Here is a 26,570-nt window from a genome sequence, read left to right as displayed (position 1 = left end):
AGGATATCTAAAGAATGAAGCAAATTAGAAAATAGAAGTAAATTTGATATGTTTAAAATTGGATTCTCTGACTGAATTATGAAAGAAAAATTTTGGATTTCATGTCCATTTAAGTTATGGATATGCTCCAATAACAATGGTTTCCATATAAAAAAAAAAAAAAAAAAAATTAAGTTAAATCTAAAGCTCTCTGCTCTGATGAGAGGATATCAAATGATCCTTCATGAAATTCTATAAAGAAGACGTGTGCATTTGGACTTTTCGTCTCTAAACGAATGCCGCAAGCCACATTTGGCAATGTTTGGAGCCGGATTTATTCTTGTGAAAGTGGAACACTTTGGATTTGCACTGATCTTAGTGTGTTGCACTTTAACAAGTAAAAATCAAGCTCTAAAAATTGCTGAATGTAGCTAGTGACAGCCATCTTTGGCATTTGTGCTAAAAATTCCAAAAGCACATGTGTACTATAAAGGCAGATTTTTACTAAACTCCTCTAAAGGCTGCACTTCTGTAAGCAATATAGCACATGAATTATAGTATTGTTTATTATTTTAGACTTCAGATTGTGTCATTTAAGTCTTATTACATGTAAATGCATTAAAATACAAAATAAAAAGTGCAAAGCTAAAATATTAATAAAAATGGACCTTTATTGAAATGTAAAGTAATATAAAATATAAAGCACAAAATATAAATCTAATAAAACTTTCAAGTTATGCAGTGCTATACTGTACTAACCTTGTCTCGCTTCACATACAGAAATGCAGGGATACCCCTTAGAGAACCATATTGTCTCTCTAGAATCTTGTTGGAGATCTCAGTGTTGGAGGGTCATTTTAGACCATCTCATCTAAGCAGAGAGCTTTATGGGAGGTATATCTTGTCTCTCTGGGACTTCCAGGTTCTGCCCTTTTTCTTATTGCATTCAGTGAGTTCAGCCCCTGTGCACTCTGAACTATAATTTCTCTCCAAACATGAGAATCTTTAATGATCTTGCCCTGCGTGTGAAAAAAACAGTGATGTTTCAGGAAATTTGCTGTAAAATGTTCATAACATTCTAAATTGTTATAATCTGTTTTGTACTAAATATTAAATTTAATTTCCTTTATCTTTTTGTTCCTTAGGCAAGTCTTGATCAGTTAGATAAAGTGGCAGCTCTGATTGCTGCCACAGTCCATGACGTAGATCACCCTGGTCGCACCAACTCATTTCTGTGTAATGCTGGTAGTGAACTAGCAGTCCTGTACAATGATACTGCAGTATTAGAAAGTCACCATGCAGCCCTTGCCTTTCAGCTGACTGCAAAGGACAACAAATGCAACATTTTTAAGAAAATGGACAGGTATATCACTCAGTTCTTTTAGGATGTTAATAGATAAATAACTTGTTTATGACACAGACAAAAGATTATTCTCGGTCACCATGATAATAGTATTGGCAGTTAAAAAGTACTAGTTCTGGATAAATCAATCTATTTCTAGTGAAAGAGAGGAAAGCAAAATTATAAAAATTTAGAGGTTTTTAACGGCTAAAGGTACAGTGTGCTATAACAGTTTCTTCTATTTAATTTGTTCCCAGTTATCCATTTTTCATGCTGGAAAGTATTCAATTGTTTGCAAATGACTCCTTTAGCTTTTATTTTGACATTTAAAATAACTGCTTTTGCTGGTTGGTATGACCACCTATACTGCAAATTTCAATACTTAAAAATTGGCAAAAAAAAAAAAAAAGGTTTGTAATTATAGCCAGCAGAAGAAATTGCACCTTCACTGGGATGTAGGAAAGATAAGTAATAAAGTGGCGATGCTGGCAATATATTCAAAACAGCACTGCCACCTACATTGAAGGTCTAATGTAAACTATTCCTTTAGACAGTGTTTGTTTGCAATAACCTTTACATATGTCAAATGAAACTCAACCACTTTTGTTACAACATAATAGGAGGTGGGGGATTGTGGGTATATTCTACATATGTATACAATGTTTTATTTATATGTATTTCGTTGTATAATGCTAGAATATGTATTGTAATTATTGTCGTGTTTTCAAATATAGTGTAAGATTTAGTGTTTGTCCACAAAATATTCTTCAGAAAAAAACACGCCAAAGCAAAATACATGATATTTAAAAACACGACAATAATTACAATACATATTCTAACATTGTATATGCAACTATAATATACCCACAGCTCCTATAGGTGTATTAGGAAGTTGTTGTTTTTATCTTTATTAATAATGATCACAGACATCACAAATATATAGGTGTTCTGTAGGAGTAACCTGTATTTCTCCTGTTAAGTGTGGTCAGTCCACGGGTCATCATTACTTCTGGGATATTATCTCCTCCCCTACAGGAAGTGCAAGAGGATTCACCCAGCAGAGCTGCTATATAGCTCCTCCCCCCTACGTCACCTCTAGTCATTCTCTTGCACCCAACGAATAGATAGGATGTGTGAGAGGACTGTGGTGATTTAATTAGTTTATTACCTTCAATCAAAAGTTTGTTATTTTATAATAGCACCGGAGTGTGTTATTCATTCTCTGGTAGAATTTGAAGAAGAATCTACCTGAGTTTTTTTCTATGATTTTAGCCGGAGTAGTTAAGATCATATTGCTGTTTCTCGGCCATCTGAGGAGAGGTAAACTTCAGATCAGGGGACAGCGGGCAGATTAATCTGCAAAGAGGTATGTAGCAGTTTGTTATTTCTTCTGTTATGTGTGATCAGTCCACGGGTCATCATTACTTCTGGGATATAACTCCTCCCCAACAGGAAATGCAAGAGGATTCACCCAGCAGAGCTGATATAGCTCCTCCTCTCTACGTCAGTCCCAGTCATTCTCTTGCACCCAACGACTAGATAGGATGTGTGAGAGGACTATGGTGATTATACTTAGTTTTTATGACTTCAATCAAAAGTTTGTTATTTTACAATAGCACCGGAGCGTGTTATTACTTCTCTGGCAGAGTTTGAAGAAGAATCTACCAGAGTTTTCTACTATGATTTTAACCGGAGTAGTTAAGATCATATTGCTGTTCTCGGCCATCTGAGGGAGGTAAAGGCTTCAGATCAGGGGACAGCGGGCAGATGAATCTGCATTGAGGTATGTAGCAGTTTTTATTTTCTGAATGGAATTGATGAGAAAATCCTGCTATACCGTTATAATGACATGTATGTATACACTTCAGTATTCTGGGAATGGTATTTCACCGGAACTACTCTGTTAAAGGTCACTAATCCTTTTAATAAATATTATCATGTTAAACGTTTTTGCTGGAATGTAGAATCGTTTACATTGCTGAGGTACTGAGTGAATATATGTTTGGGCATTATTTTCCACTTGGCAGTTGTCTGCTTTAAATTGTGACAGTTTCGTTTCTCCTCACTGCTGTGTGTGAGAGGGAGGGGCCGTTTTTGGCGCTCTTTTGCTACGCATCAAAAATTTCCAGTCAGCTACTATTATATTTCTTGCATGATCCGGTTCACTGACAGATCTCAGGGGTCTTCAAACTTCTTTGAAGGGAGGTACATTCTCTCAGCAGAGCTGTGAGAATTTTATATTGACTGTGAATAAAAACGTTACTCTATAATTTTTTATGTCAAATTTAGTTATTGTTATTTACTAATGGGAACAAACCTTTGCTAAAAGTTGGGTTATTTTAAAGTCGATGCTATAACTGTTTTTCAGTTCATTATCTCAACTGTCATTTAATCGTTTAAGTACTTCTTTGAGGCACAGTACGTTTTTGCTAAAAAAGATTATAACCAGGTTGCAAGTTATTGCTAGTGTGTTAAACATGTCTGACTCAGAGGAAGATATCTGTGTCATTTGTTCCAATGCCAAGGTGGAGCCCAATAGAAATTTATGTACTAACTGTATTGATGCTACTTTAAATAAAAGTCAATCTGTACAATGTGAACAAATTTCACCAAACTGCGAGGGGAGAGTTATGCCGACTAACTCGCCTCACGCGGCAGTACCTGCATCTCCCGCCCGGGAGGTGCGTGATATTATGGCGCCTAATACATCTGGGCGGCCATTACAGATAACATTACATGATATGGCTACTGTTATGACTGAAGTTTTGTCTAAATTACCAGAACTAAGAGGCAAGCGTGATCACTCTGGGGTGAGAACAGAGTGCGCTGACAATACTAGGGCCATGTCTGATACTGCGTCACAGCTTGCAGAGCATGAGGACGGAGAGCTTCATTCTGTGGGTGACGGTTCTGATCCAAACAGATTGGATTCAGATATTTCAAATTTTAAATTTAAATTGGAGAACCTCCGTGTATTACTAGGGGAGGTCTTAGCAGCTCTCAATGATTGTAACACCGTTGCAATACCAGAGAAACTGTGTAGGTTGGATAAATACTTTGCGGTACCGGCGAGTACTGACGTTTTTCCTATACCTAAGAGATTAACTGAAATTGTTACTAAGGAGTGGGATAGACCCGGTGTGCCGTTCTCACCCCCTCCAATATTTAGAAAGATGTTTCCAATAGACGCCACCACTCGGGACTTATGGCAAACGGTCCCTAAGGTGGAGGGAGCAGTTTCTACTTTAGCTAAGCGTACCACTATCCCGGTGGAGGATAGCTGTGCTTTTTCAGACCCAATGGATAAAAAATTAGAGGGTTACCTTAAGAAAATGTTTGTTCAACAAGGTTTTATATTGCAACCCCTTGCATGTATCGCGCCGATTACGGCTGCGGCAGCATTTTGGATTGAGTCTCTGGAAGAGAACCTTAGTTCATCTACGCTAGACGATATTATGGACAGGCTTAGAGTCCTTAAACTAGCTAATTCATTCATTTCGGAGGCCGTAGTACATTTAACCAAACTTACGGCTAAGAACTCTGGATTCGCCATACAGGCACGTAGAGCACTGTGGCTAAAATCCTGGTCAGCTGATGTTACTTCTAAGTCCAAATTACTTAATATACCTTTCAAGGGGCAGTCTTTATTTGGGCCCGGTTTGAAAGAAATTATCGCTGACATTACAGGAGGTAAGGGCCACGCCCTACCTCAAGACAAAGCCAAAGCTAAGGCTAGACAGTCTAATTTTCGTCCCTTTCGGAATTTCAAAACAGGAGCAGCGTCAACCTCCACTGCACCAAAACAGGAAGGAGCTGTTGCTCGTTACAGGCAAGGCTGGAAACCTAACCAGTCCTGGAATAAGGGCAAACAGGCCAGGAAACCTGCTGCTGCCCCAAAGACAGCATGAATCGAGAGCCCCCGATCCGGGACCGGATCTAGTGGGGGGCAGACTTTCTCTCTTCGCCCAGGCCTGGGCAAGAGATGTTCAGGATCCCTGGGCGCTGGAGATCATATCTCAGGGATAACTTCTAGACTTCAAATTATCTCCACCAAAAGGGAGATTTCATCTGTCAAGGTTGTCAACAAACCAGATAAAGAAAGAAGCGTTTCTACGCTGTGTACAAGATCTGTTATTAATGGGAGTGATCCATCCAGTTCCACGGTCGGAACAAGGACAAGGGTTCTACTCAAACCTGTTTGTGGTTCCCAAAAAAGAGGGAACTTTCAGGCCAATCTTAGATTTAAAGATTCTAAACAAATTCCTAAGAGTTCCATCGTTCAAAATGGAAACTATTCGGACAATCTTACCTATGATCCAAAGGGGTCAGTACATGACCACAGTGGATTTAAAAGATGCTTACCTTCACATACCGATTCACAAAGATCATCAACGGTACCTACGGTTTGCCTTCCTAGACAGGCACTACCAGTTTGTAGCTCTTCCATTCGGATTGGCTACGGCCCCAAGAATCTTCACAAAGGTTCTGGGTGCCCTTCTAGCGGTACTAAGACCGCGAGGGATTTCGGTAGCTCCGTACCTAGACGACATTCTAATACAAGCTTCAAGCTTTCAAACTGCCAAGTCTCATACAGAGTTAGTTCTGGCATTTCTAAGGTCGCATGGATGGAAAGTGAACGAAAAGAAGAGTTCTCTTTTTCCTCTCACAAGAGTTCCATTCTTGGGGACTCTTATAGATTCTGTAGAAATGAAGATTTACCTGACAGAAGACAGGTTAACAAAGCTTCAAGATGCATGCCGTGTCCTTCATTCCATTCAACACCCGTCAGTAGCTCAATGCATGGAGGTGATCGGCTTAATGGTAGCGGCAATGGACATAGTACCTTTTGCACGCCTACACCTCAGACCGCTGCAATTGTGCATGCTAAGTCAGTGGAATGGGGATTACTCAGATTTGTCCCCTACCCTGAATCTGAATCAAGAGACCAGAAATTCTCTTCTATGGTGGCTTTATCGGCCACACCTGTCCAGGGGGATGCCATTCAGCAGGCCAGACTGGACAATCGTAACAACAGACGCCAGCCTGCTAGGTTGGGGCGCTGTCTGGAATTCTCTGAAGACTCAGGGATTATGGAATCAGGAGGAGAGTCTCCTTCCAATAAACATTCTGGAATTGAGGGCAGTTCTCAATGCCCTTCTGGCTTGGCCCCAATTAACAACTCAGGGGTTCATCAGGTTTCAGTCGGACAATATCACGACTGTAGCTTACATCAACCATCAGGGAGGGACAAGAAGCTCCCTAGCAATGATGGAAGTATCAAAGATAATTCGCTGGGCAGAGTCTCACTCTTGCCATCTGTCAGCAATCCACATCCCGGGAGTGGAGAACTGGGAGGCGGATTTCTTGAGTCGCCAGACTTTTCATCCGGGAGAGTGGGAACTTCATCCGGAGATCTTTGCCCAAATACTTCGACGTTGGGGCAAACCAGAGATAGATCTCATGGCGTCTCGCCAGAACGCCAAACTTCCTCACTACGGGTCCAGATCCAGGGATCCGGGAGCGGTTCTGATAGATGCTTTGACAGCACCTTGGAACTTCGGGATGGCTTATGTGTTTCCACCCTTCCCGCTGCTTCCTCGATTGATTGCGAAAATCAAACAGGAGAGAGCATCAGTGATTCTAATAGCGCCTGCATGGCCACGCAGGACTTGGTATGCAGATCTAGTGGACATGTCATCCTGTCCACCTTGGTCTCTACCTCTAAGACAGGACCTTCTGATACAGGGTCCATTCAAACATCAAAATCTAACTTCTCTGAAACTGACTGCTTGGAAATTGAACGCTTGATTTTATCAAAGCGTGGTTTTTCTGAGTCGGTTATTGATACCCTGATCCAGGCTAGGAAGCCTGTTACCAGAAAGATTTACCATAAAATATGGCGCAAATACCTATACTGGTGCGAATCCAAACGTTACTCCTGGAGTAAGGTTAGGATTCCTAGGATATTGTCTTTTCTACAAGAAGGTTTAGAAAAGGGTTTATCGGCTAGTTCTTTAAAGGGACAGATTTCAGCTCTGTCCATCTTGTTACACAGGCGTCTGTCAGAAAATCCAGACGTCCAGGCCTTTTGTCAGGCTTTAGCTAGGATCAAGCCTGTGTTTAAAGCCGTTGCTCCGCCATGGAGTTTAAACTTAGTTCTTAACGTTTTACAAGGTGTTCCATTTGAACCCCTTCATTCCATTGATATAAAATTGTTATCTTGGAAAGTTCTGTTTTTAATGGCTATTTCCTCGGCTCGAAGAGTCTCTGAGTTATCAGCATTACATTGTGATTCTCCTTATCTGATTTTTCACTCAGATAAGGTAGTTCTGCGTACTAAACCTGGGTTCTTACCTAAGGTAGTTACTAACAGGAATATCAATCAAGAGATTGTCGTTCCATCCTTGTGTCCAAATCCTTCTTCAAAGAAGGAACGTCTTCTACACAATCTGGATGTAGTTCGTGCCCTCAAGTTCTACTTGCAGGCAACTAAAGATTTTCGCCAAACTTCTTCCCTGTTTGTCGTTTATTCTGGACAGAGGAGAGGTCAAAAAGCTTCTACTACCTCTCTCTCGTTTTGGCTTCGTAGCATAATACGTTTAGCCTATGAGACTGCTGGACAGCAGCCTCCTGAAAGAATTACAGCTCACTCCACTAGAGCTGTGGCTTCCACTTGGGCCTTTAAGAATGAGGCCTCTGTTGAACAGATTTGCAAGGCTGCAACTTGGTCTTCGCTTCATACTTTTTCCAAATTTTACAAATTTGACACTTTTGCTTCTTCGGAGGCTATTTTTGGGAGAAAGGTTCTTCAGGCAGTGGTTCCTTCTGTATAATGAGCCTGCCTATCCCTCCCGTCATCCGTGTACTTTTGCTTTGGTATTGGTATCCCAGAAGTAATGATGACCCGTGGACTGATCACACATAACAGAAGAAAACATAATTTATGCTTACCTGATAAATTCCTTTCTTCTGTTGTGTGATCAGTCCACGGCCCGCCCTGTTTTTAAGGCAGGTAAATATCTTTTAAATTATACTCCAGTCACCACTTCACCCTTGGTTACTCCTTTCTCGTTGATTCTTGGTCGAATGACTGGGACTGACGTAGAGGGGAGGAGCTATATCAGCTCTGCTGGGTGAATCCTCTTGCATTTCCTGTTGGGGAGGAGTTATATCCCAGAAGTAATGATGACCCGTGGACTGATCACACAACAGAAGAAAGGAATTTATCAGGTAAGCATAAATTATGTTTTTCTGACATGGAATTGATGAGAAAATCCTGCCATACCGTTATAATGTAAACTCAGCCTTAAATGCAGTAGATGTAGCTGGTATCAGGCTGTCATGTATGTATATTTTACACTTCAGTATTCTGGGGAATGGTACTTCACTGGATTTATACTGTATGCATAGACTTAACCTAATTTGCAGGGACTTGCAATAGGTTTTAAATAACAATTAATTTATTGAGGTTAAACGTTTTTTGCTGGCATGTAAAAACGTTTATTTCTCTGAGGTACTGGGTGAAAAAATGTTTTGGGCACTATTTTTTCCACTTGGCAATAGTTTTGTTTAAATTAAAACAGTTCACTGATCTCTCTCACTGTTATGTGTGAGGGGGAGGGGCCATTTTTGGCGCTTTTACTACGCATCAAAAAACTCAGTCAGAGGTTCATTTTTCTTCCTGCATGATCCGGTTCATCTCTACAGAACTCAGGGATCTCCAAAGCCTTTTTTGAGGGAGGTAATCATCACAGCAGAGCTGTGAAGAGTGTAGTTTGACTGTGATAAAAAACGTTTATTTGTGTATTTTTTCTGCTGCCAGGGTTAGTTATCCTTTGCTAATGGGAACAATCCTTTGCTAAAATTGTATATTTCTTACAAAGATTTGATGCTATAACTTAATTATTTTCAACTGTCATAATTTTTTCTGTGCTTCTTATAGGCACTGTTCGTTTTCATATTATTGTAAATTACTTAAAAAAGCATTTCCAAGTTGCTAGTTAATTGCTAGTGTGTTAAACATGTCTGATTCAGAGGAAGATACATGTGCTATATGTGCTAATGCCAAAGTGGAGCCCAATAGAAATTTATGTACTAATTGTATTGATGCTACTTTAAATAAAAGTCAATCTGTACAAATTGAACATATTTCACCAGACAACGAGGGGAGAGTTATGCCGACTAACTCGCCTCACGTGTCAGTACCTGCATCTCCCGCTCGGGAGGTGCGTGATATTGTAGCGCCGAGTACATCTGGGCGGCCATTTCAAATCACATTACAGGATATGGCTACTGTTATGACTGAAGTTTTGGCTAAATTACCAGAACTTAGAGGCAAGCGTGATCACTCTGGGGTGAGAACAGAGTGCGCTGATAATATTAGGGCCATGTCAGACACTGCGTCACAGGCGGCAGAACATGAGGACGGAGAACTTCATTCTGTGGGTGACGGTTCTGATCCAAACAGACTGGATTCAGATATTTCAAATTTTAAATTTAAGCTGGAAAACCTCCGTGTATTACTAGGGGAGGTGTTAGCGGCTCTGAATGATTGTAACACAGTTACAATACCAGAGAAAATGTGTAGATTGGATAAATATTTTGCGGTACCGGCGAGTACTGATGTTTTTCCTATACCTAAGAGACTTACTGAAATTGTTACTAAGGAGTGGGATAGGCCCGGTGTGCCGTTCTCACCTCCTCCGATATTTAGAAAAATGTTTCCAATAGACGCCACCACACGGGACTTATGGCAAATGGTCCCTAAGGTGGAGGGAGCAGTTTCTACTTTAGCTAAGCGTACCACTATCCCGGTGGAGGATAGCTGTGCTTTTTCAGATCCAATGGATAAAAAATTAGAGGGTTACCTTAAGAAAATGTTTGTTCAACAAGGTTTTATATTGCAACCTCTTGCATGTATTGCGCCTGTCACGGCTGCAGCAGCATTTTGGTTCGAGTCTCTGGAAGAGACACTTGAATCATCTACACTAGATGAGATTACACTCAAACTTAAAACCCTTAAGTTAGCTAACTCATTTATTTCAGATGCCGTAGTACATTTAACTAAACTTACGGCTAAGAATTCCGGATTTGCCATTCAGGCACTCAGAGCACTGTGGCTAAAATCCTGGTCAGCTGATGTTACTTCTAAATCTAAATTGCTTAATATACCTTTCAAAGGGCAGACCTTATTCGGGCCCGGGTTGAAGGAGATTATCGCTGACATTACAGGAGGTAAAGGCCATGCCCTGCCTCAGGACAAAGCCAAACCTAGGGCTAGACAGTCTAATTTTCGTTCCTTTCGTAATTTTAAAGCAGGAACAGCATCAACTTCCTCTGCACCAAAACAGGAAGGAGCTGTTGCTCGCTACAGACAAGGCTGGAAACCTAACCAGTCCTGGAACAAGGGCAAGCAGGCCAGGAAACCTGCTGCTGCCCCTAAGACAGCATGAATCGAGGGCCCCCGATCCGGGACCGGGTCTAGTAGGGGGCAGACTTTCTCTCTTCGCCCAGGCTTGGGCAAGAGATGTTCAGGATCCCTGGGCGTTAGAGATCATATCTCAGGGATACCTTCTGGACTTCAAATCCTCTCCCCCAAGAGGGAGATTTCATCTGTCAAGGTTGTCAACAAACCAAATAAAGAAAGAAGCGTTCCTACGCTGCGTACAAGATCTTTTATTAATGGGAGTGATCCATCCAGTTCCGCGGTCGGAACAAGGACAAGGGTTTTACTCAAATCTGTTTGTAGTTCCCAAAAAAGAGGGAACTTTCAGGCCAATCTTGGATTTAAAGATCCTAAACAAATTCCTAAGAGTTCCATCGTTCAAGATGGAAACTATTCGAACAATTTTGCCCATGATCCAAGAGGGTCAGTACATGACCACAGTGGATTTAAAGGATGCTTACCTTCACATACCGATTCACAGAAATCATTACCGGTATCTAAGGTTTGCCTTTCTAGACAGGCATTACCAGTTTGTAGCTCTTCCATTCGGATTGGCTACGGCTCCAAGAATCTTCACAAAGGTTCTGGGTACTCTTCTGGCGGTACTAAGACCGCAAGGAATTTCGGTAGCTCCGTACCTAGACGACATTCTGATACAAGCTTCAAGCTTTCAAACTGCCAAGTCTCATACAGAGTTAGTACTGGCATTTCTAAGGTCGCATGGATGGAAGGTGAACGAAAAGAAGAGTTCTCTCTTTCCACTCACAAGAGTTCCCTTCTTGGGGACTCTGATAGATTCTGTAGAAATGAAGATTTACCTGACAGAAGACAGGTTAACAAAGCTTCAAAATGCATGCCGGGTCCTTCATTCCATTCAACACCCGTCAGTAGCTCAATGCATGGAGGTGATCGGCTTAATGGTAGCGGCAATGGACATAGTACCTTTTGCACGCCTACATCTCAGACCGCTGCAATTGTGCATGCTAAGTCAGTGGAATGGGGATTACTCAGATTTGTCCCCCACTCTGAATCTGAATCAAGAGACCAGAAATTCTCTTCTATGGTGGCTTTATCGGCCACACCTGTCCAGGGGGATGCCATTCAGCAGGCCAGACTGGACAATTGTAACAACAGACGCCAGCCTACTAGGTTGGGGTGCTGTCTGGAATTCTCTGAAGGCTCAGGGACTATGGAATCAGGAGGAGAGTCTCCTTCCAATAAACATTCTGGAATTGAGAGCAGTTCTCAATGCCCTTCTGGCTTGGCCCCAGTTAACAACTCGGGGGTTCATCAGGTTTCAGTCGGACAACATCACGACTGTAGCTTACATCAACCATCAGGGAGGGACAAGAAGCTCCCTAGCAATAATGGAAGTATCAAAGATAATTCGCTGGGCAGAGTCTCACTCTTGCCACCTGTCTGCAATCCACATCCCGGGAGTGGAGAACTGGGAGGCGGATTTCTTAAGTCGTCAGACTTTTCATCCGGGGGAGTGGGAACTTCATCCGGAGGTCTTTGCCCAGATACTTCGACGTTGGGGCAAACCAGAGATAGATCTCATGGCGTCTCGTCAGAACGCCAAGCTTCCTCGCTACGGGTCCAGATCCAGGGATCCGGGAGCGGTTCTGATAGATGCTTTGACAGCACCTTGGACCTTCGGGATGGCTTATGTGTTTCCACCCTTCCCGATGCTTCCTCGATTGATTGCCAGAATCAAACAGGAGAGAGCATCAGTGATTCTAATAGCACCTGCATGGCCACGCAGGACTTGGTATGCAGATCTAGTGGACATGTCATCCTGTCCGCCTTGGTCTCTACCTCTGAAACAGGACCTTCTGATCCAGGGTCCATTCAAACATCAAAATCTAACTTCTCTGAAGCTGACTGCTTGGAAATTGAACGCTTGATTTTATCAAAACGTGGTTTTTCTGAGCCAGTTATTGATACCTTAATACAGGCTAGGAAGCCTGTTACCAGAAGGATTTACCATAAAATATGGCGTAAATACTTATATTGGTGCGAATCCAAGAGTTACTCATGGAGTAAGGTTAGGATTCCAAGGATATTGTCTTTTCTACAAGAAGGTTTAGAAAAGGGGTTATCTGCTAGTTCTTTAAAGGGACAGATTTCAGCTCTGTCCATTCTTTTACACAAACGTCTGTCAGAAGTTCCGGACGTTCAAGCTTTTTGTCAGGCTTTAGCTAGGATCAAGCCTGTGTTTAAAACTGTTGTTCCGCCATGGAGTTTGAACTTAGTTCTTAATGTTTTACAGGGTGTTCCGTTTGAACCCCTTCATTCCATTGATATCAAGTTGTTATCTTGGAAAGTTCTGTTTTTAATGGCTATTTCCTCGGCTCGAAGAGTTTCTGAGTTATCTGCCTTACATTGTGATTCTCCTTATCTGATTTTTCATTCAGACAAGGTAGTTCTGCGTACTAAACCTGGGTTCCTACCTAAGGTGGTCACTAACAGGAATATCAATCAAGAGATTGTTGTTCCATCTTTGTGTCCTAATCCTTCCTCGAAGAAGGAACGTCTGCTACACAATCTAGATGTAGTCCGTGCCCTGAAATTTTATCTACAGGCAACTAAGGATTTTCGTCAAACGTCTTCCCTGTTTGTCGTTTATTCTGGTCAGAGGAGAGGTCAAAAAGCTTCGGCTACCTCTCTCTCTTTTTGGCTTCGTAGCATAATACGATTAGCCTATGAGACTGCTGGACAGCAGCCTCCTGAAAGAATTACAGCTCATTCTACTAGAGCTGTGGCTTCCACTTGGGCCTTTAAGAACGAGGCCTCTGTTGAACAGATTTGCAAGGCTGCAACCTGGTCTTCTCTTCATACTTTTTCCAAATTTTACAAATTTGACACTTTTGCTTCTTCGGAGGCTGTTTTTGGGAGAAAGGTTCTTCAGGCAGTGGTTCCCTCCGTATAAAGAGCCTGCCTGTCCCTCCCGTCATTCGTGTACTTTTGCTTTGGTATTGGTATCCCAGAAGTAATGATGACCCGTGGACTGACCACACTTAACAGGAGAAAACAAAATTTATGCTTACCTGATAAATTCATTTCTCCTGTAGTGTGGTCAGTCCACGGCCCGCCCTGTTTTTTATGGCAGGCTAAAAATTTTTTTTGGATTATACTCCAGTCACCACTACACCCTTCGGCTTCTCCTTTCTCGTTGGTCCTTTGGTCGAATGACTGGAGGTGACGTAGGGGGGAGGAGCTATATAGCAGCTCTGCTGGGTGAATCCTCTTGCACTTCCTGTAGGGGAGGAGATAATATCCCAGAAGTAATGATGACCCGTGGACTGACCACACTACAGGAGAAATGAATTTATCAGGTAAGCATAAATTTTGTTTTCTTTCTAATGACACAGTGGGGCCTATTTAACAAATGTCTTGCGGACCTGATCCGACAGTGTGGATCAGGTACGCAAGACATCGCTGAATGTGAAGAGCAATACTCTCTCCATATTCAGCATTGCACCAGCAGCTCACTAGAGTTGCTGGTGCAACGCCGCCCCCTGCTGACTCGCGGCTGACCGCTGCTCCATAACTTGTGTTTCTGGCGAGTCTGAAGACTCGCCAGAAACACGGCCCTTCAAGCTCCGTTCGGAGATTGATAAATGGGCCCCAGTGAGTCCACGGATCATCTTATTACTATTAGGAATATCACTCCTTCCCAGCAGGAGGCGGCAAAGAGCACCACAGCAAAGCTGTTAAATATCACCTTCCCTCCAACCCCGGTCATTCTCTTTGCCTACGTTAAGAGCAAGGAGGTGGTAAAGTTTAGGTGTTTGGAAGAAGATTCTTCAAGCAAGATTTTGTTATTTTTCAGCAGTGCAAGCTTGTTCTGCTTTGTACTGGGGTGTAACCGTAGTCCATGTCAGTCTCTTCAGTAGAGCAGTGGTGGCTTTTAAGCAATGGGAACTTGTGGGGTACAATCCTCACTGCGCCTCCCATGTATTTAATGCTGCCCTAACTTTGAAAGCCTGAGCAAGATTACTCAGTCTTTGTTTTTCTTCCACAGGTCCATGTGAGGGATCATGCCTCTCAAACCTAGTGAGCTGCCTTGATGCCTGGCAGATTTCTGAAGGTAAGTGTTGATTTTATTTTTTCTGGGACATATACAGGAAAACTTTGGCACTTTAATTTTATTTGATGGGACACAATAGACATTCTCCTATGGAATTAGGGGATTATGTTAAGGATGACAGTAATGGCAGGCATTGGGGACGAGGAGATTGTGGCTCAATGTGTGGTGTGTGTTTCACTTACTCCCGGCGGCGTTACTTTAGAGACATTTTGCCGACCGGGAGGTTAATTTTTGATACGCCCACGATGGGCGGAGCTAGCTGAGTCGGAAAGTTTCTGTTACGCGCCTTTTCCCCTTCACTTCCTGTGTTTCGGAGAGGAGACAGCGGTATTGCAGTCTTGTACGCTGTGCTACGGTGAAGCGGGAGAACAGCCTCAGATCTGACAAATACATTGCTTAGGTTTAGTCCGGACTTCTGCTAACACAATATACACTCCGGTGGCAGCAAGGAAGGTAGGCACCTCAGCAAAGCTAAGCTGAGGTGTAGAGGTTGTCCGGAGTATTTGTGACAGTCTATTTTTTTCCAGCAAAAATAAAAAAGTTACGTTTTAACATTTAAAGAGACAGTAACGTTTTTTTGGTGTGTTAATTTCAACCTAAATTATCAGTTTATTTATTCTTATTTGATCCATTGTGACTAAAGATGGATCAAGAGGCCATGCAAAATGTTTCTTGTTCTTTATGTTTTGATGCTAACGTGGAACCACCAATCCCTTTCTGTTCCTCATGTATTGAGAGATTTTAAATTACAGGGATAGACTTTTTTCTGAGCCAAAATTGTTCTTACACTGTGTTCAAGACCTTTCCAACCTGGGAGTGATAGTTCCTGTTCCAATGCAGGAACAGGGTCTAGGATTTTACTCCAATCTGTTCGTGGTTCCCAAAAAAGAGGAAACTTTCAGACCAATTCTAGATCTCAAAAGTCTATTCAAGTTCCTTAGAGTACCGTCCTTCAAGTTGGAAACTATTCGTTCCATTCTTCCCTTGGTTCAAGAGAGTCAATTTATAGTAGATTTAAAGGATGTGCACCTGCATGTTCCCATCCACAGGGATCATTACAAGTTTCTGAGGTTTGCATTTCTAGACAAACACTTCCAGTTTGTGGCTCTTCCATTCGGCCTTGCTACAGCTCCCAGCATCCTCCTGAGAGGGTCACGGCTCATTCTACGAGGGCTGTTTCCTCTTACTGGGCATTCAAAAATGAAGCTTCTGTGGAACAGATTTGCAAGGCTACAACTTGGTCCTCTCTTCACACTTTTTCAAAATTCTATAAATTTGATACTTTTGCCTCGGCTGAGGTTTCTTTTGGGAGAAAGGTTCTTCAAGCAGTGGTGCCTTCTGTTTAGATTCCATGTCTTGTCCTTCCCTTATCATCTGTGTCCTCTAGCTTGGGTATTGATTCCTAATAGTAATTAGATGATCCGTGGACTCACCGTGTCATTAGAAAGAAAACAAAATTTTATGCTTACCTGATAAATTTATTTATTTCTTGACACGAGTTCATGGCCTACCCTGTTTTTTAAGACAGGTTTTTGTCATGTTATAAACCTCAGGCACCTCTGCACCTTGTTGCTTTCTTTCTTTCCTTTTACTTTGGTCGAATGACTGGGGTTGGAGGGAAGGGAGGTGAAATTTAACAGCTTTGCTGTGGTGCTCTTTGCCACTTCCTGCTGGGCAGGAGTGATATTCCCAAAAGTAATTAGATGATCCGTGGATTCACCGTGTCAAGAAATAAATACATTTATCAGGTAAGCATAAATTTAGTTTTTAATAGGGACACATTGCTGAGAGTTTGTAATATTCAAAGCATTTCCCTCCATCTTAGATATAAATTTTCAGCCACATTAATCTCACCAGATTTTCAGTGGCGAGATTTTCAGTTTGTGAAAACTATAGCGTGTACAGTGAAACTAAGTTTACATATTTATTATTTAGAGTGTTCGTACACAGAAACTGTTTTTTGTTTCAGCAAACGCACAGTCTATATTGTGTAAGAACACTTAATATACAGCCCCCCCCCGATTGCAGTTAAATGTCACTACGGACAGACTTTTGCTGAAGCTGCACTCCCTATTATTTCCTATGGTAGACACATTGCCACTAGTTGGAACAGAGATGGACTGCGAGACTGACTAGGCCAAAAAGGCGGGTCTCACAATGTATTGATCATCAGGGCCTAAGTATTGGGCTTTGGTAACATACAAAGATAAGATAAGGAAGCATTTGTGTGTGTATATATATATATATATAAAATTATAATATAAGTAGATATGATTTTTCTGCAAACTCAATCCATTCTCATGGTTGTGGTGCCAAACGATATACAGAAATAAACATAAAGGAATGGTTTCTCATGCATTTTATACTCCGCTGCTGGTAAAAAAATACATTAATTGGAAATCAATTTTATAGTATGTTGTCCCTTTAAAGGCTTCTATGTGCAAATCAAACATTTGTTTGTTTACAAAAGCTATCCATTAAAGGGACATGAAACCCAAAATGTGTCTTTTGTGATTCAGATAGAGAACACAATTTTAAACAACTTTCCAATTTACTTCTATTATTAAATTTGCTTAATTCTCTTAGAATCCTTTGTTGAAGAAACAGCAATGCACATGGGTGAGCCAATAACATGAGGCATCTATATGCAGCCACCAATCAGCAGCACCTGAGCCTACCTATGTATGCTTTACAACAAAGGATACCAAACAAATTAGATAATAGAAGTAAACTGGAAAGTTGTTTTAAATCACATGTTGTATCTATATCATGAAAGAAAGAAAAAAAGTATGCTTACCTGATAAATTCTTTTCTTTCCTGGCATGGAGAGTCCACAAATCCATTCTAATTACTAGTGGGAATTCAACTCCTGGCCACCAGGAGGAGGCAAAGAACACCCCAGCCACGCTTTAAATATTCAGGCGAAGGAATATGGAAAGAGAAGAGGACACAAAGGGTATAGAGGTGCCTGGAGTTTTGAAAATTACAAAAGCCGTCTCAAAATTTAAATAAGGGCGGGTGGTGGACTCTCCATGCCAGGAAAGAAAAGAATTTATCAGGTAAGCATAAGTTTTGTTTTCTTTCCAATGGCATGGAGAGTCCACAAATACATTCTGATTAGTAGTGGAAACTAATACCCAAGCTAGAGGACAGAGAATGGAAGGGAGGGAGAACAAGACAGGCGGACCTAAACAGAAGGCACCACCACTTGAAGAACTTTCCTCCCAAAAGAAGCCTCAGCAGAAGCAAAAACATTGAATTTGTAGAATTTGGAAAAAGTATGCAACGAAGACCAAGTGGCCGCCTTGCAGATTTGTTCCACAGAAGACTCATTTCTCCAACATAGGTGTGTCCGGTCCACGGCGTCATCCTTACTTGTGGGATATTCTCTTCCCCAACAGGAAATGGCAAAGAGCCCAGCAAAGCTGGTCACATGATCCCTCCTAGGCTCCGCCTACCCCAGTCATTCTCTTTGCCGTTGTACAGGCAACATCTCCACGGAGATGGCTTAGAGTTTTTTAGTGTTTAACTGTAGTTTTTCATTATTCAATCAAGAGTTTGTTATTTTCAAATAGTGCTGGTACGTACTATTTACTCAGAAACAGAAAAGAGATGAAGAATTCTGTTTGTATGAGGAAAATGATTTTAGCAACCGTAACTAAAATCCATGGCTGTTCCACACAGGACTGTTGAGAGCAATTAACTTCAGTTGGGGGAACAGTTTGCAGTCCTTTGCTGCTTGAGGTATGACACATTCTAACAAGACGATGTAATGCTGGAAGCTGTCATTTTCCCTATGGGATCCGGTAAGCCATGTTTATTACGATTGTAAATAAGGGCTTCACAAGGGCTTATTTAGACTGTAGACCTTTTTTTGGGCTAAATCGATTGATATTAACACTTATTTAGCCTTGAGGAATCATTTATTCTGGGTATTTTGATATAATAATATCGGCAGGCACTGTTTTAGACACCTTATTCTTTAGGGGCTTTCCCAAAGCATAGGCAGAGTCTCATTTTCGCGCCGGTGTTGCGCACTTGTTTTTGAGAGGCATGGCATGCAGTCGCATGTGAGAGGAGCTCTGATACTTATAAAAGACTTCTGAAGGCGTCATTTGGTATCGTATTCCCCTTTGGGTTTGGTTGGGTCTCAGCAAAGCAGATACCAGGGACTGTAAAGGGGTTAAAGCTTAAAACGGCTCCGGTTCCGTTATTTTAAGGGTTAAAGCTTCCAAAATTGGTGTGCAATATTTTCAAGGCTTTAAGACACTGTGGTGAAAGTTTGGTGAATTTTGAACAATTCCTTCATGTTTTTTCGCAATTGCAATAATAAAGTGTGTTCAGTTTAAAATTTAAAGTGACAGTAACGGTTTTATTTCAAAACGTTTTTTGTACTTTCTTATCAAGTTTATGCCTGTTTAACATGTCTGAACTACCAGATAGACTGTGTTCTGAATGTGGGGAAGCCAGAATTCCTATTCATTTAAATAAATGTGATTTATGTGATAATGACAATGATGCCCAAGATGATTCCTCAAGTGAGGGGAGTAAGCATGGTACTGCATCATTCCCTCCTTCGTCTACACGAGTCTTGCCCACTCAGGAGGCCCCTAGTACATCTAGCGCGCCAATACTCCTTACTATGCAACAATTAACGGCTGTAATGGATAATTCTGTCAAAAACATTTTAGCCAAAATGAACCCTTGTCAGCGTAAGCGTGGATGCTCTGTTTTAGTTACTGAAGAGCATGACGACGCTGATATTAATATCTCTGAAGGGCCCCTAACCCAATCTGAGGGGGCCAGGGAGGTTTTGTCTGAGGGAGAAATTACTGATTTAGGGAACATTTCTCAGCAGGCTGAATCTGATGTGATTACATTTAAATTTAAATTGGAACATCTCCGCATTTTGCTTAAGGAGGTATTATCCACTCTGGATGATTGTGAAAATTTGGTCATCCCAGAGAAACTATGTAAAATGGACAAGTTCCTAGAGGTGCCGGGGCTCCCAGAAGCTTTTCCTATACCCAAGCGGGTGGCGGACATTGTTAATAAAGAATGGGAAAGGCCCGGTATTCCTTTCGTCCCTCCCCCCATATTTAAAAAATTGTTTCCTATGGTCGACCCCAGAAAGGACTTATGGCAGTCAGTCCCCAAGGTCGAGGGAGCGGTTTCTACTTTAAACAAACGCACCACTATTCCCATAGAGGATAGTTGTGCTTTCAAAGATCCTATGGATAAAAAATTAGAAGGTTTGCTTAAAAAGATGTTTGTTCAGCAGGGTTACCTTCTACAACCCATTTCATGCATTGTCCCTGTCACTACAGCCGCATATTTCTGGTTTGATGAACTGATTAAGGTGCTCGATAGTGACTCTCCTCCTTATGAGGAGATTATGGACAGAGTCAATGCTCTCAAATTGGCTAATTCTTTCACTCTAGACGCCTCTTTGCAATTGGCTAAGTTAGCGGCTAAGAATTCTGGGTTTGCTATTGTGGCGCGCAGAGCGCTTTGGTTGAAATCTTGGTCGGCTGATGCGTCTTCCAAGAACAAGCTACTAAACATTCCTTTCAAGGGGAAAACGCTGTTTGGTCCTGACTTGAAAGAGATTATCTCTGATATCACTGGGGGTAAGGGCCATGCCCTTCCTCAGGATCGGCCTTTCAAGGCAAAAAAATAGACCTAATTTTCGTCCCTTTCGTAAAAACGGACCAGCCCAAGGTGCTACGTCCTCTAAGCAAGAGGGTAATACTTCTCAGGCCAAGCCAGCTTGGAGACCAATGCAAGGCTGGAACAAGGGAAAGCAGGCCAAGAAACCTGCTACTGCTACCAAGACAGCATGAAATATTGGCCCCCGATCCGGGACCGGATCTGGTGGGGGGCAGACTCTCTCTCTTCGCTCAGGCTTGGGCAAGAGATGTTCTGGATCCTTGGGCGCTAGAAATAGTCTCCCAGGGTTATCTTCTGGAATTCAAGGGACTTCCCCCAAGGGGGAGGTTCCACAGGTCTCAGTTGTCTTCAGACCACATAAAAAGACAGGCGTTCTTACATTGTGTAGAAGACCTGTTAAAAATGGGAGTGATTCATCCTGTTCCATTGAGAGAACAAGGGATGGGGTTCTACTCCAATCTGTTCATAGTTCCCAAAAAAGAGGGAACGTTCAGACCTATCCTAGATCTCAAGATCTTAAACAAATTTCTCAAGGTCCCATCGTTCAAGATGGAAACCATTCGAACTATCCTTCCTTCCATCCAGGAAGGTCAATTCATGACCACGGTGGATTTAAAGGATGCGTATCTACATATTCCTATCCACAAGGAACATCATCGGTTCCTAAGGTTTGCATTCCTGGACAAACATTACCAGTTCGTGGCGCTTCCTTTCGGATTAGCCACTGCTCCAAGGATTTTCACAAAGGTACTAGGGTCCCTTCTAGCGGTGCTAAGACCAAGGGGCATTGCAGTAGTACCCTACCTGGACGACATTCTGATTCAAGCGTCGTCCCTCCCTCGAGCAAAGGCTCACACGGACATCGTCCTGGCCTTTCTCAGATCTCACGGCTGGAAAGTGAACGTGGAAAAGAGTTCTCTATCCCCGTCAACAAGGGTTCCCTTCTTGGGAACAATTATAGATTCCTCAGAAATGAGGATTTTTCTAACAGAGGCCAGAATAACAAAGCTTCTGGACTCTTGTCGGATTCTTCATTCCGTTCCTCTTCCTTCCGTAGCTCAGTGCATGGAAGTGATCGGGTTGATGGTAGCGGCAATGGACATAGTTCCTTTTGCGCGCATCCATCTAAGACCATTACAACTGTGCATGCTCAGTCAGTGGAATGGGGACTATACAGACTTGTCTCCAAAGATACAAGTAAATCAGAGGACCAGAGACTCACTCCGTTGGTGGCTGTCCCTGGACAACCTGTCACAAGGGATGACATTCCGCAGACCAGAGTGGGTCATTGTCACGACCGACGCCAGTCTGACGGGCTGGGGCGCGGTCTGGGGATCCCTGAAAGCTCAGGGTCTTTGGTCTCGGGAAGAATCTCTTCTACCGATAAATATTCTGGAACTGAGAGCGATATTCAATGCTCTCAAGGCTTGGCCTCAGATAGCAAGGACCAAGTTCATACGGTTTCAATCAGACAACATGACGACTGTTGCGTACATCAACCATCAGGGGGGAACAAGGAGTTCCCTAGCGATGGAGGAAGTGACCAAGATTATTCTATGGGCGGAGTCTCACTCCTGCCACCTGTCTGCTATCCACATCCCGGGAGTGGAAAATTGGGAAGCGGATTTTCTGAGTCGTCAGACATTGCATCCGGGGGAGTGGGAACTCCATCCGGAAATCTTTGCCCTAGTCACTCAGCTGTGGGGCATTCCAGACATGGATCTAATGGCCTCTCGTCAGAACTTCAAGGTTCCCTGTTACGGGTCCAGATCCAGGGATCCCAAGGCGGCTCTAGTGGATGCACTAGTAGCACCTTGGACCTTCAAACTAGCTTATGTGTTTCCGCCGTTTCCTCTCATTCCCAGGCTGGTAGCCAGGATCAATCAGGAGAGGGCGTCGGTGATCTTGATAGCTCCTGCGTGGCCACGCAGGACTTGGTATGCAGATCTGGTGAATATGTCATCGGCTCCACCTTGGAAGCTACCTTTGAGACGAGACCTTCTTGTTCAGGGTCCGTTCGAACATCCGAATCTGGTTTCACTCCAGCTGACTGCCTGGAGATTGAACGCTTGATTTTATCGAAGCGAGGTTTCTCAGATTCTGTTATCGATACTCTTGTTCAGGCCAGAAAGCCTGTAACTAGAAAGATTTACCACAAAATTTGGAAAAAATATATCTGTTGGTGTGAATCTAAAGGATTCCCTTGGGACAAGGTTAAGATTCCTAGGATTCTATCCTTCCTTCAAGAAGGATTGGAAAAAGGATTATCGGCAAGTTCCCTGAAGGGACAGATTTCTGCCTTGTCGGTGTTACTTCACAAAAAGCTGGCAGCTGTGCCAGATGTTCAAGCCTTTGTTCAGGCTTTGGTTAGAATTAAGCCTGTTTACAAACCTTTGACTCCTCCTTGGAGTCTCAATTTAGTTCTTTCAGTTCTTCAGGGGGTTCCGTTTGAACCCTTACATTCCGTTGATATTAAGTTATTATCTTGGAAAGTTTTGTTTTTAGTTGCAATTTCTTCTGCTAGAAGAGTTTCAGAATTATCTGCTCTGCAGTGTTCCCCTCCTTATCTGGTGTTCCATGCAGATAAGGTGGTTTTACGTACTAAACCTGGTTTTCTTCCGAAAGTTGTTTCTAACAAAAACATTAACCAGGAGATTATCGTGCCTTCTCTGTGTCCGAAACCAGTTTCAAAGAAGGAACGTTTGTTGCACAATTTGGATGTTGTTCGCGCTCTAAAATTCTATTTAGATGCTACAAAGGATTTTAGACAAACATCTTCCTTGTTTGTTGTTTATTCAGGTAAAAGGAGAGGTCAAAAAGCAACTTCTACCTCTCTCTCTTTTTGGATTAAAAGCATCATCAGATTGGCTTACGAGACTGCCGGACGGCAGCCTCCTGAAAGAATCACAGCTCATTCCACTAGGGCTGTGGCTTCCACATGGGCCTTCAAGAACGAGGCTTCTGTTGATCAGATATGTAGGGCAGCGACTTGGTCTTCACTGCACACTTTTACCAAATTTTACAAGTTTGATACTTTTGCTTCTTCTGAGGCTATTTTTGGGAGAAAGGTTTTGCAAGCCGTGGTGCCTTCCATTTAGGTGACCTGATTTGCTCCCTCCCTTCATCCGTGTCCTAAAGCTTTGGTATTGGTTCCCACAAGTAAGGATGACGCCGTGGACCGGACACACCTATGTTGGAGAAAACAGAATTTATGTTTACCTGATAAATTTCTTTCTCCAACGGTGTGTCCGGTCCACGGCCCGCCCTGGTTTTTTTAATCAGGTCTGATAATTTATTTTCTTTAACTACAGTCACCACGGTACCATATGGTTTCTCCTATGCTAATATTCCTCCTTAACGTCGGTCGAATGACTGGGGTAGGCGGAGCCTAGGAGGGATCATGTGACCAGCTTTGCTGGGCTCTTTGCCATTTCCTGTTGGGGAAGAGAATATCCCACAAGTAAGGATGACGCCGTGGACCGGACACACCGTTGGAGAAAGAAATTTATCAGGTAAACATAAATTCTGTTTTTTAAAGGCCCAGGAAGAAGAGACAGCCCTAATGGAATGAGTCGCAATCCTCTCAGGAGGCTGTTGTCCAGCTGTCTCATAGGCCAACCGAATGACACACCAATAAGAAATAGTAGAATAAGTGGACCTTCTGGCCCTTACATTTACCAGAAAATACAACAAAAACAGCAGTAGATTATCGAAAATCCCTAGTTGCCTGCAGAAAGAACTTCAAAGCATGCACAACATTCAGTTTATGCACAGACGTTCCATATGAAAAGAAGGATTAGGACAGAACGAAGGAACAACAATTTCCTTATTGATATTGCGGTCCGAAACACCTTAGGAAGAAATCCCAATTTGGTACGAAGGAACGCCTTATCCGCATGAAAAATAAGATAAGGGGGATCACACTGGAGAGCCGAAGGCTCTGAGACTCTACAAGCAGAAGAAATAGCGATAAGAAACAAAACCTTCCAAGACAATAACTTAATATCAACAGAGTGCATAGGCTCAAACGAAGCCTGCTGCTGAACTCTAAGAACAAGATTAAGGCTCCACGGAGGAGCACCAGATTTAAACACAGGCCTGATTCTGACCAAGGCCTGAACAAAAGAATGAACGTTTATGCAAAATATTCGAAAGGGCAGAGTACTGACTGACAAGCCCTTCTCCAGGCCCTCCTGAAGAAAAGACAGAATGTAGGGAACCCTCACCTGACTCCAAGGGAAACCCCTAGATTTGCACCAGTAAAGGTAGGCATTCAATATCCAAGCAGTAAGCTTCAGAGAATCTAGGTTTGGATGTAGAAAAGGACCCTGAAGTAGAAGGTCCTTTCTCAGAGGAAATTTCCACGGGGGAAAGGACGACATCTTCACCAGGTCCACAAACCAAATTCTGCAAGGCCAAGTTGGAGCAATTAGAATCACAGATGCCTGCTTCTGTTTGATATGGCTATCATTCGAGGAAGGAGGGCAAATGGAGGAAACAGGTAGATTAGACCGAAGTCCCATGGAACCACCAGCGTGTCGACAAGAGCTGCTTGCAGGACAAACCCTTGATCTTGATCCATATTTTAGAAGTTTTGCGTTTAAACGAGACGCCATCAGATCCAACTCCGGAAATCCCCACTTGAGGGTTATCATTGAGAATACTTCCGGATGAAGGGTCCACTTCCCTGGATGAAAAGTGACAATTGTGAGACTCCGCCCACTAAAGAATGCAGGTCACCTCCCTCATAGCTAAGGAACTACGTGTTTCTCCCTGGTGGTTGATATACACCACCGAAGTAATGTTGTCTGATTCAAATATGATAAACCGGACCAAACTCAGTTGAGGCCAAGCTATCAGTACATTGAAGTTTGCCCTCAACTCTAGGATATTTATTGGGAGGGCAGACTCCTTCTGAGTCAAAATTCCCTCAGGTCTTAAGGAACCCCAAACTGCTCCCCAGCCCAAAAGGCTGGCATCCATAGTCACAATCTCCCAAGATGGTCTCAGGAAGCATGTGCCCTGGGACAGATGGTCCGGAGAGAGCCACCAGGACAGGGAATCTCTGGTCTGGATGTCTAAGGCTATCCTCTGAGAGAGGTCCGAGTGGTCTCCGTTCCATTGTCTGAGCATGCATAACTGTAGAGGTCTCAGATGGAAACGAGCAAAAGGAATAATGTCCATGGAAGCCACCATTAGACCAATTACTTCCATACACAGTGCCACTGATGGATGGACGGACAGAGGACTGAAGAAAAAGACAGGCAGCAAGAAGTTTGGATTTTCTGACCTCCGTCAAGAAAATCTTCATGGAAGTCTATGATCATCCCCAAAAAACATACCCTGGTATTTGGCACCAAGGAACTCTTTTCCAGATTGACCTTCCACCTGTAAGGGCGGAGAATCAACAACAGATAATCAATATTGGATCTTGCTAAATGAAAAGATGGCACCTGAACCAAGATATCGTCCAGGCATGGTGCCACCGCAATAGTCTCAGGAAGCATGGATTCTGAGATAGATGGTCCTGAAAAATCCACGAGAATAGAGAGTCTCTCTTCAGGTAGACCACGACTATGCTCTGAGAGAGGTCCACTTGGTCTCCATTACAATGCCTAAGAAATAGGTAGGTTGCTGTAATCAATCAGATTATTTGCTGTCACCAAAGAACATAGAATATTAGCAGAGAACGACCCTTCCTTAAAGGAGCTGCACCTGGTGCTGATGGATAAGCTGCAGAGGCTTACCGCTTTTCAAAAGGACATCCAATGCCTAAAAGGGAAATCCAGCGCCAGAGCTGAATTCGAACCAACAACCCTTGAGTTGCAAAGCTACAAAGCTAACCACTAGGTTACATTGGCTACTTTCTAAAATAAAAGGTATCCCCATAAGGGAAAAAACATGTCTTAATGCCCAGCAATAAGAATGTATCTGATCTATACATCCTTTCTGAAAAAAGGAGAAATAAAATAGGAAAAAGTTTATTGAAAAAAGAAGAATTTGAAACGATAAGCAAACATAAAGCTTATCACAATATCCAA

General features: G+C 42.6%; 1 protein-coding gene across 1 annotated transcript in view; it reads left to right on the top strand.

Annotated features, from left to right (window-relative positions):
- PDE8B (phosphodiesterase 8B) overlaps window positions 1–26,570 on the top strand; it is a 493,644-nt gene that overhangs the window by 443,216 nt on the left and 23,858 nt on the right. The window contains exon 18 of the mRNA XM_053701380.1: window positions 1,125–1,342. Coding sequence (XP_053557355.1) covers window positions 1,125–1,342 — 218 coding nt within the window. The remainder of the gene's footprint in view (window positions 1–1,124; window positions 1,343–26,570) is intronic.

The sequence above is a fragment of the Bombina bombina genome, chromosome 2, assembly GCF_027579735.1.
Source record: "Bombina bombina isolate aBomBom1 chromosome 2, aBomBom1.pri, whole genome shotgun sequence".
NCBI classification, from domain to species: domain Eukaryota; kingdom Metazoa; phylum Chordata; class Amphibia; order Anura; family Bombinatoridae; genus Bombina; species Bombina bombina.
Note: the sequence above shows the minus strand (reverse complement) of the source record. Positions and strands in the feature narration are given on the sequence as shown.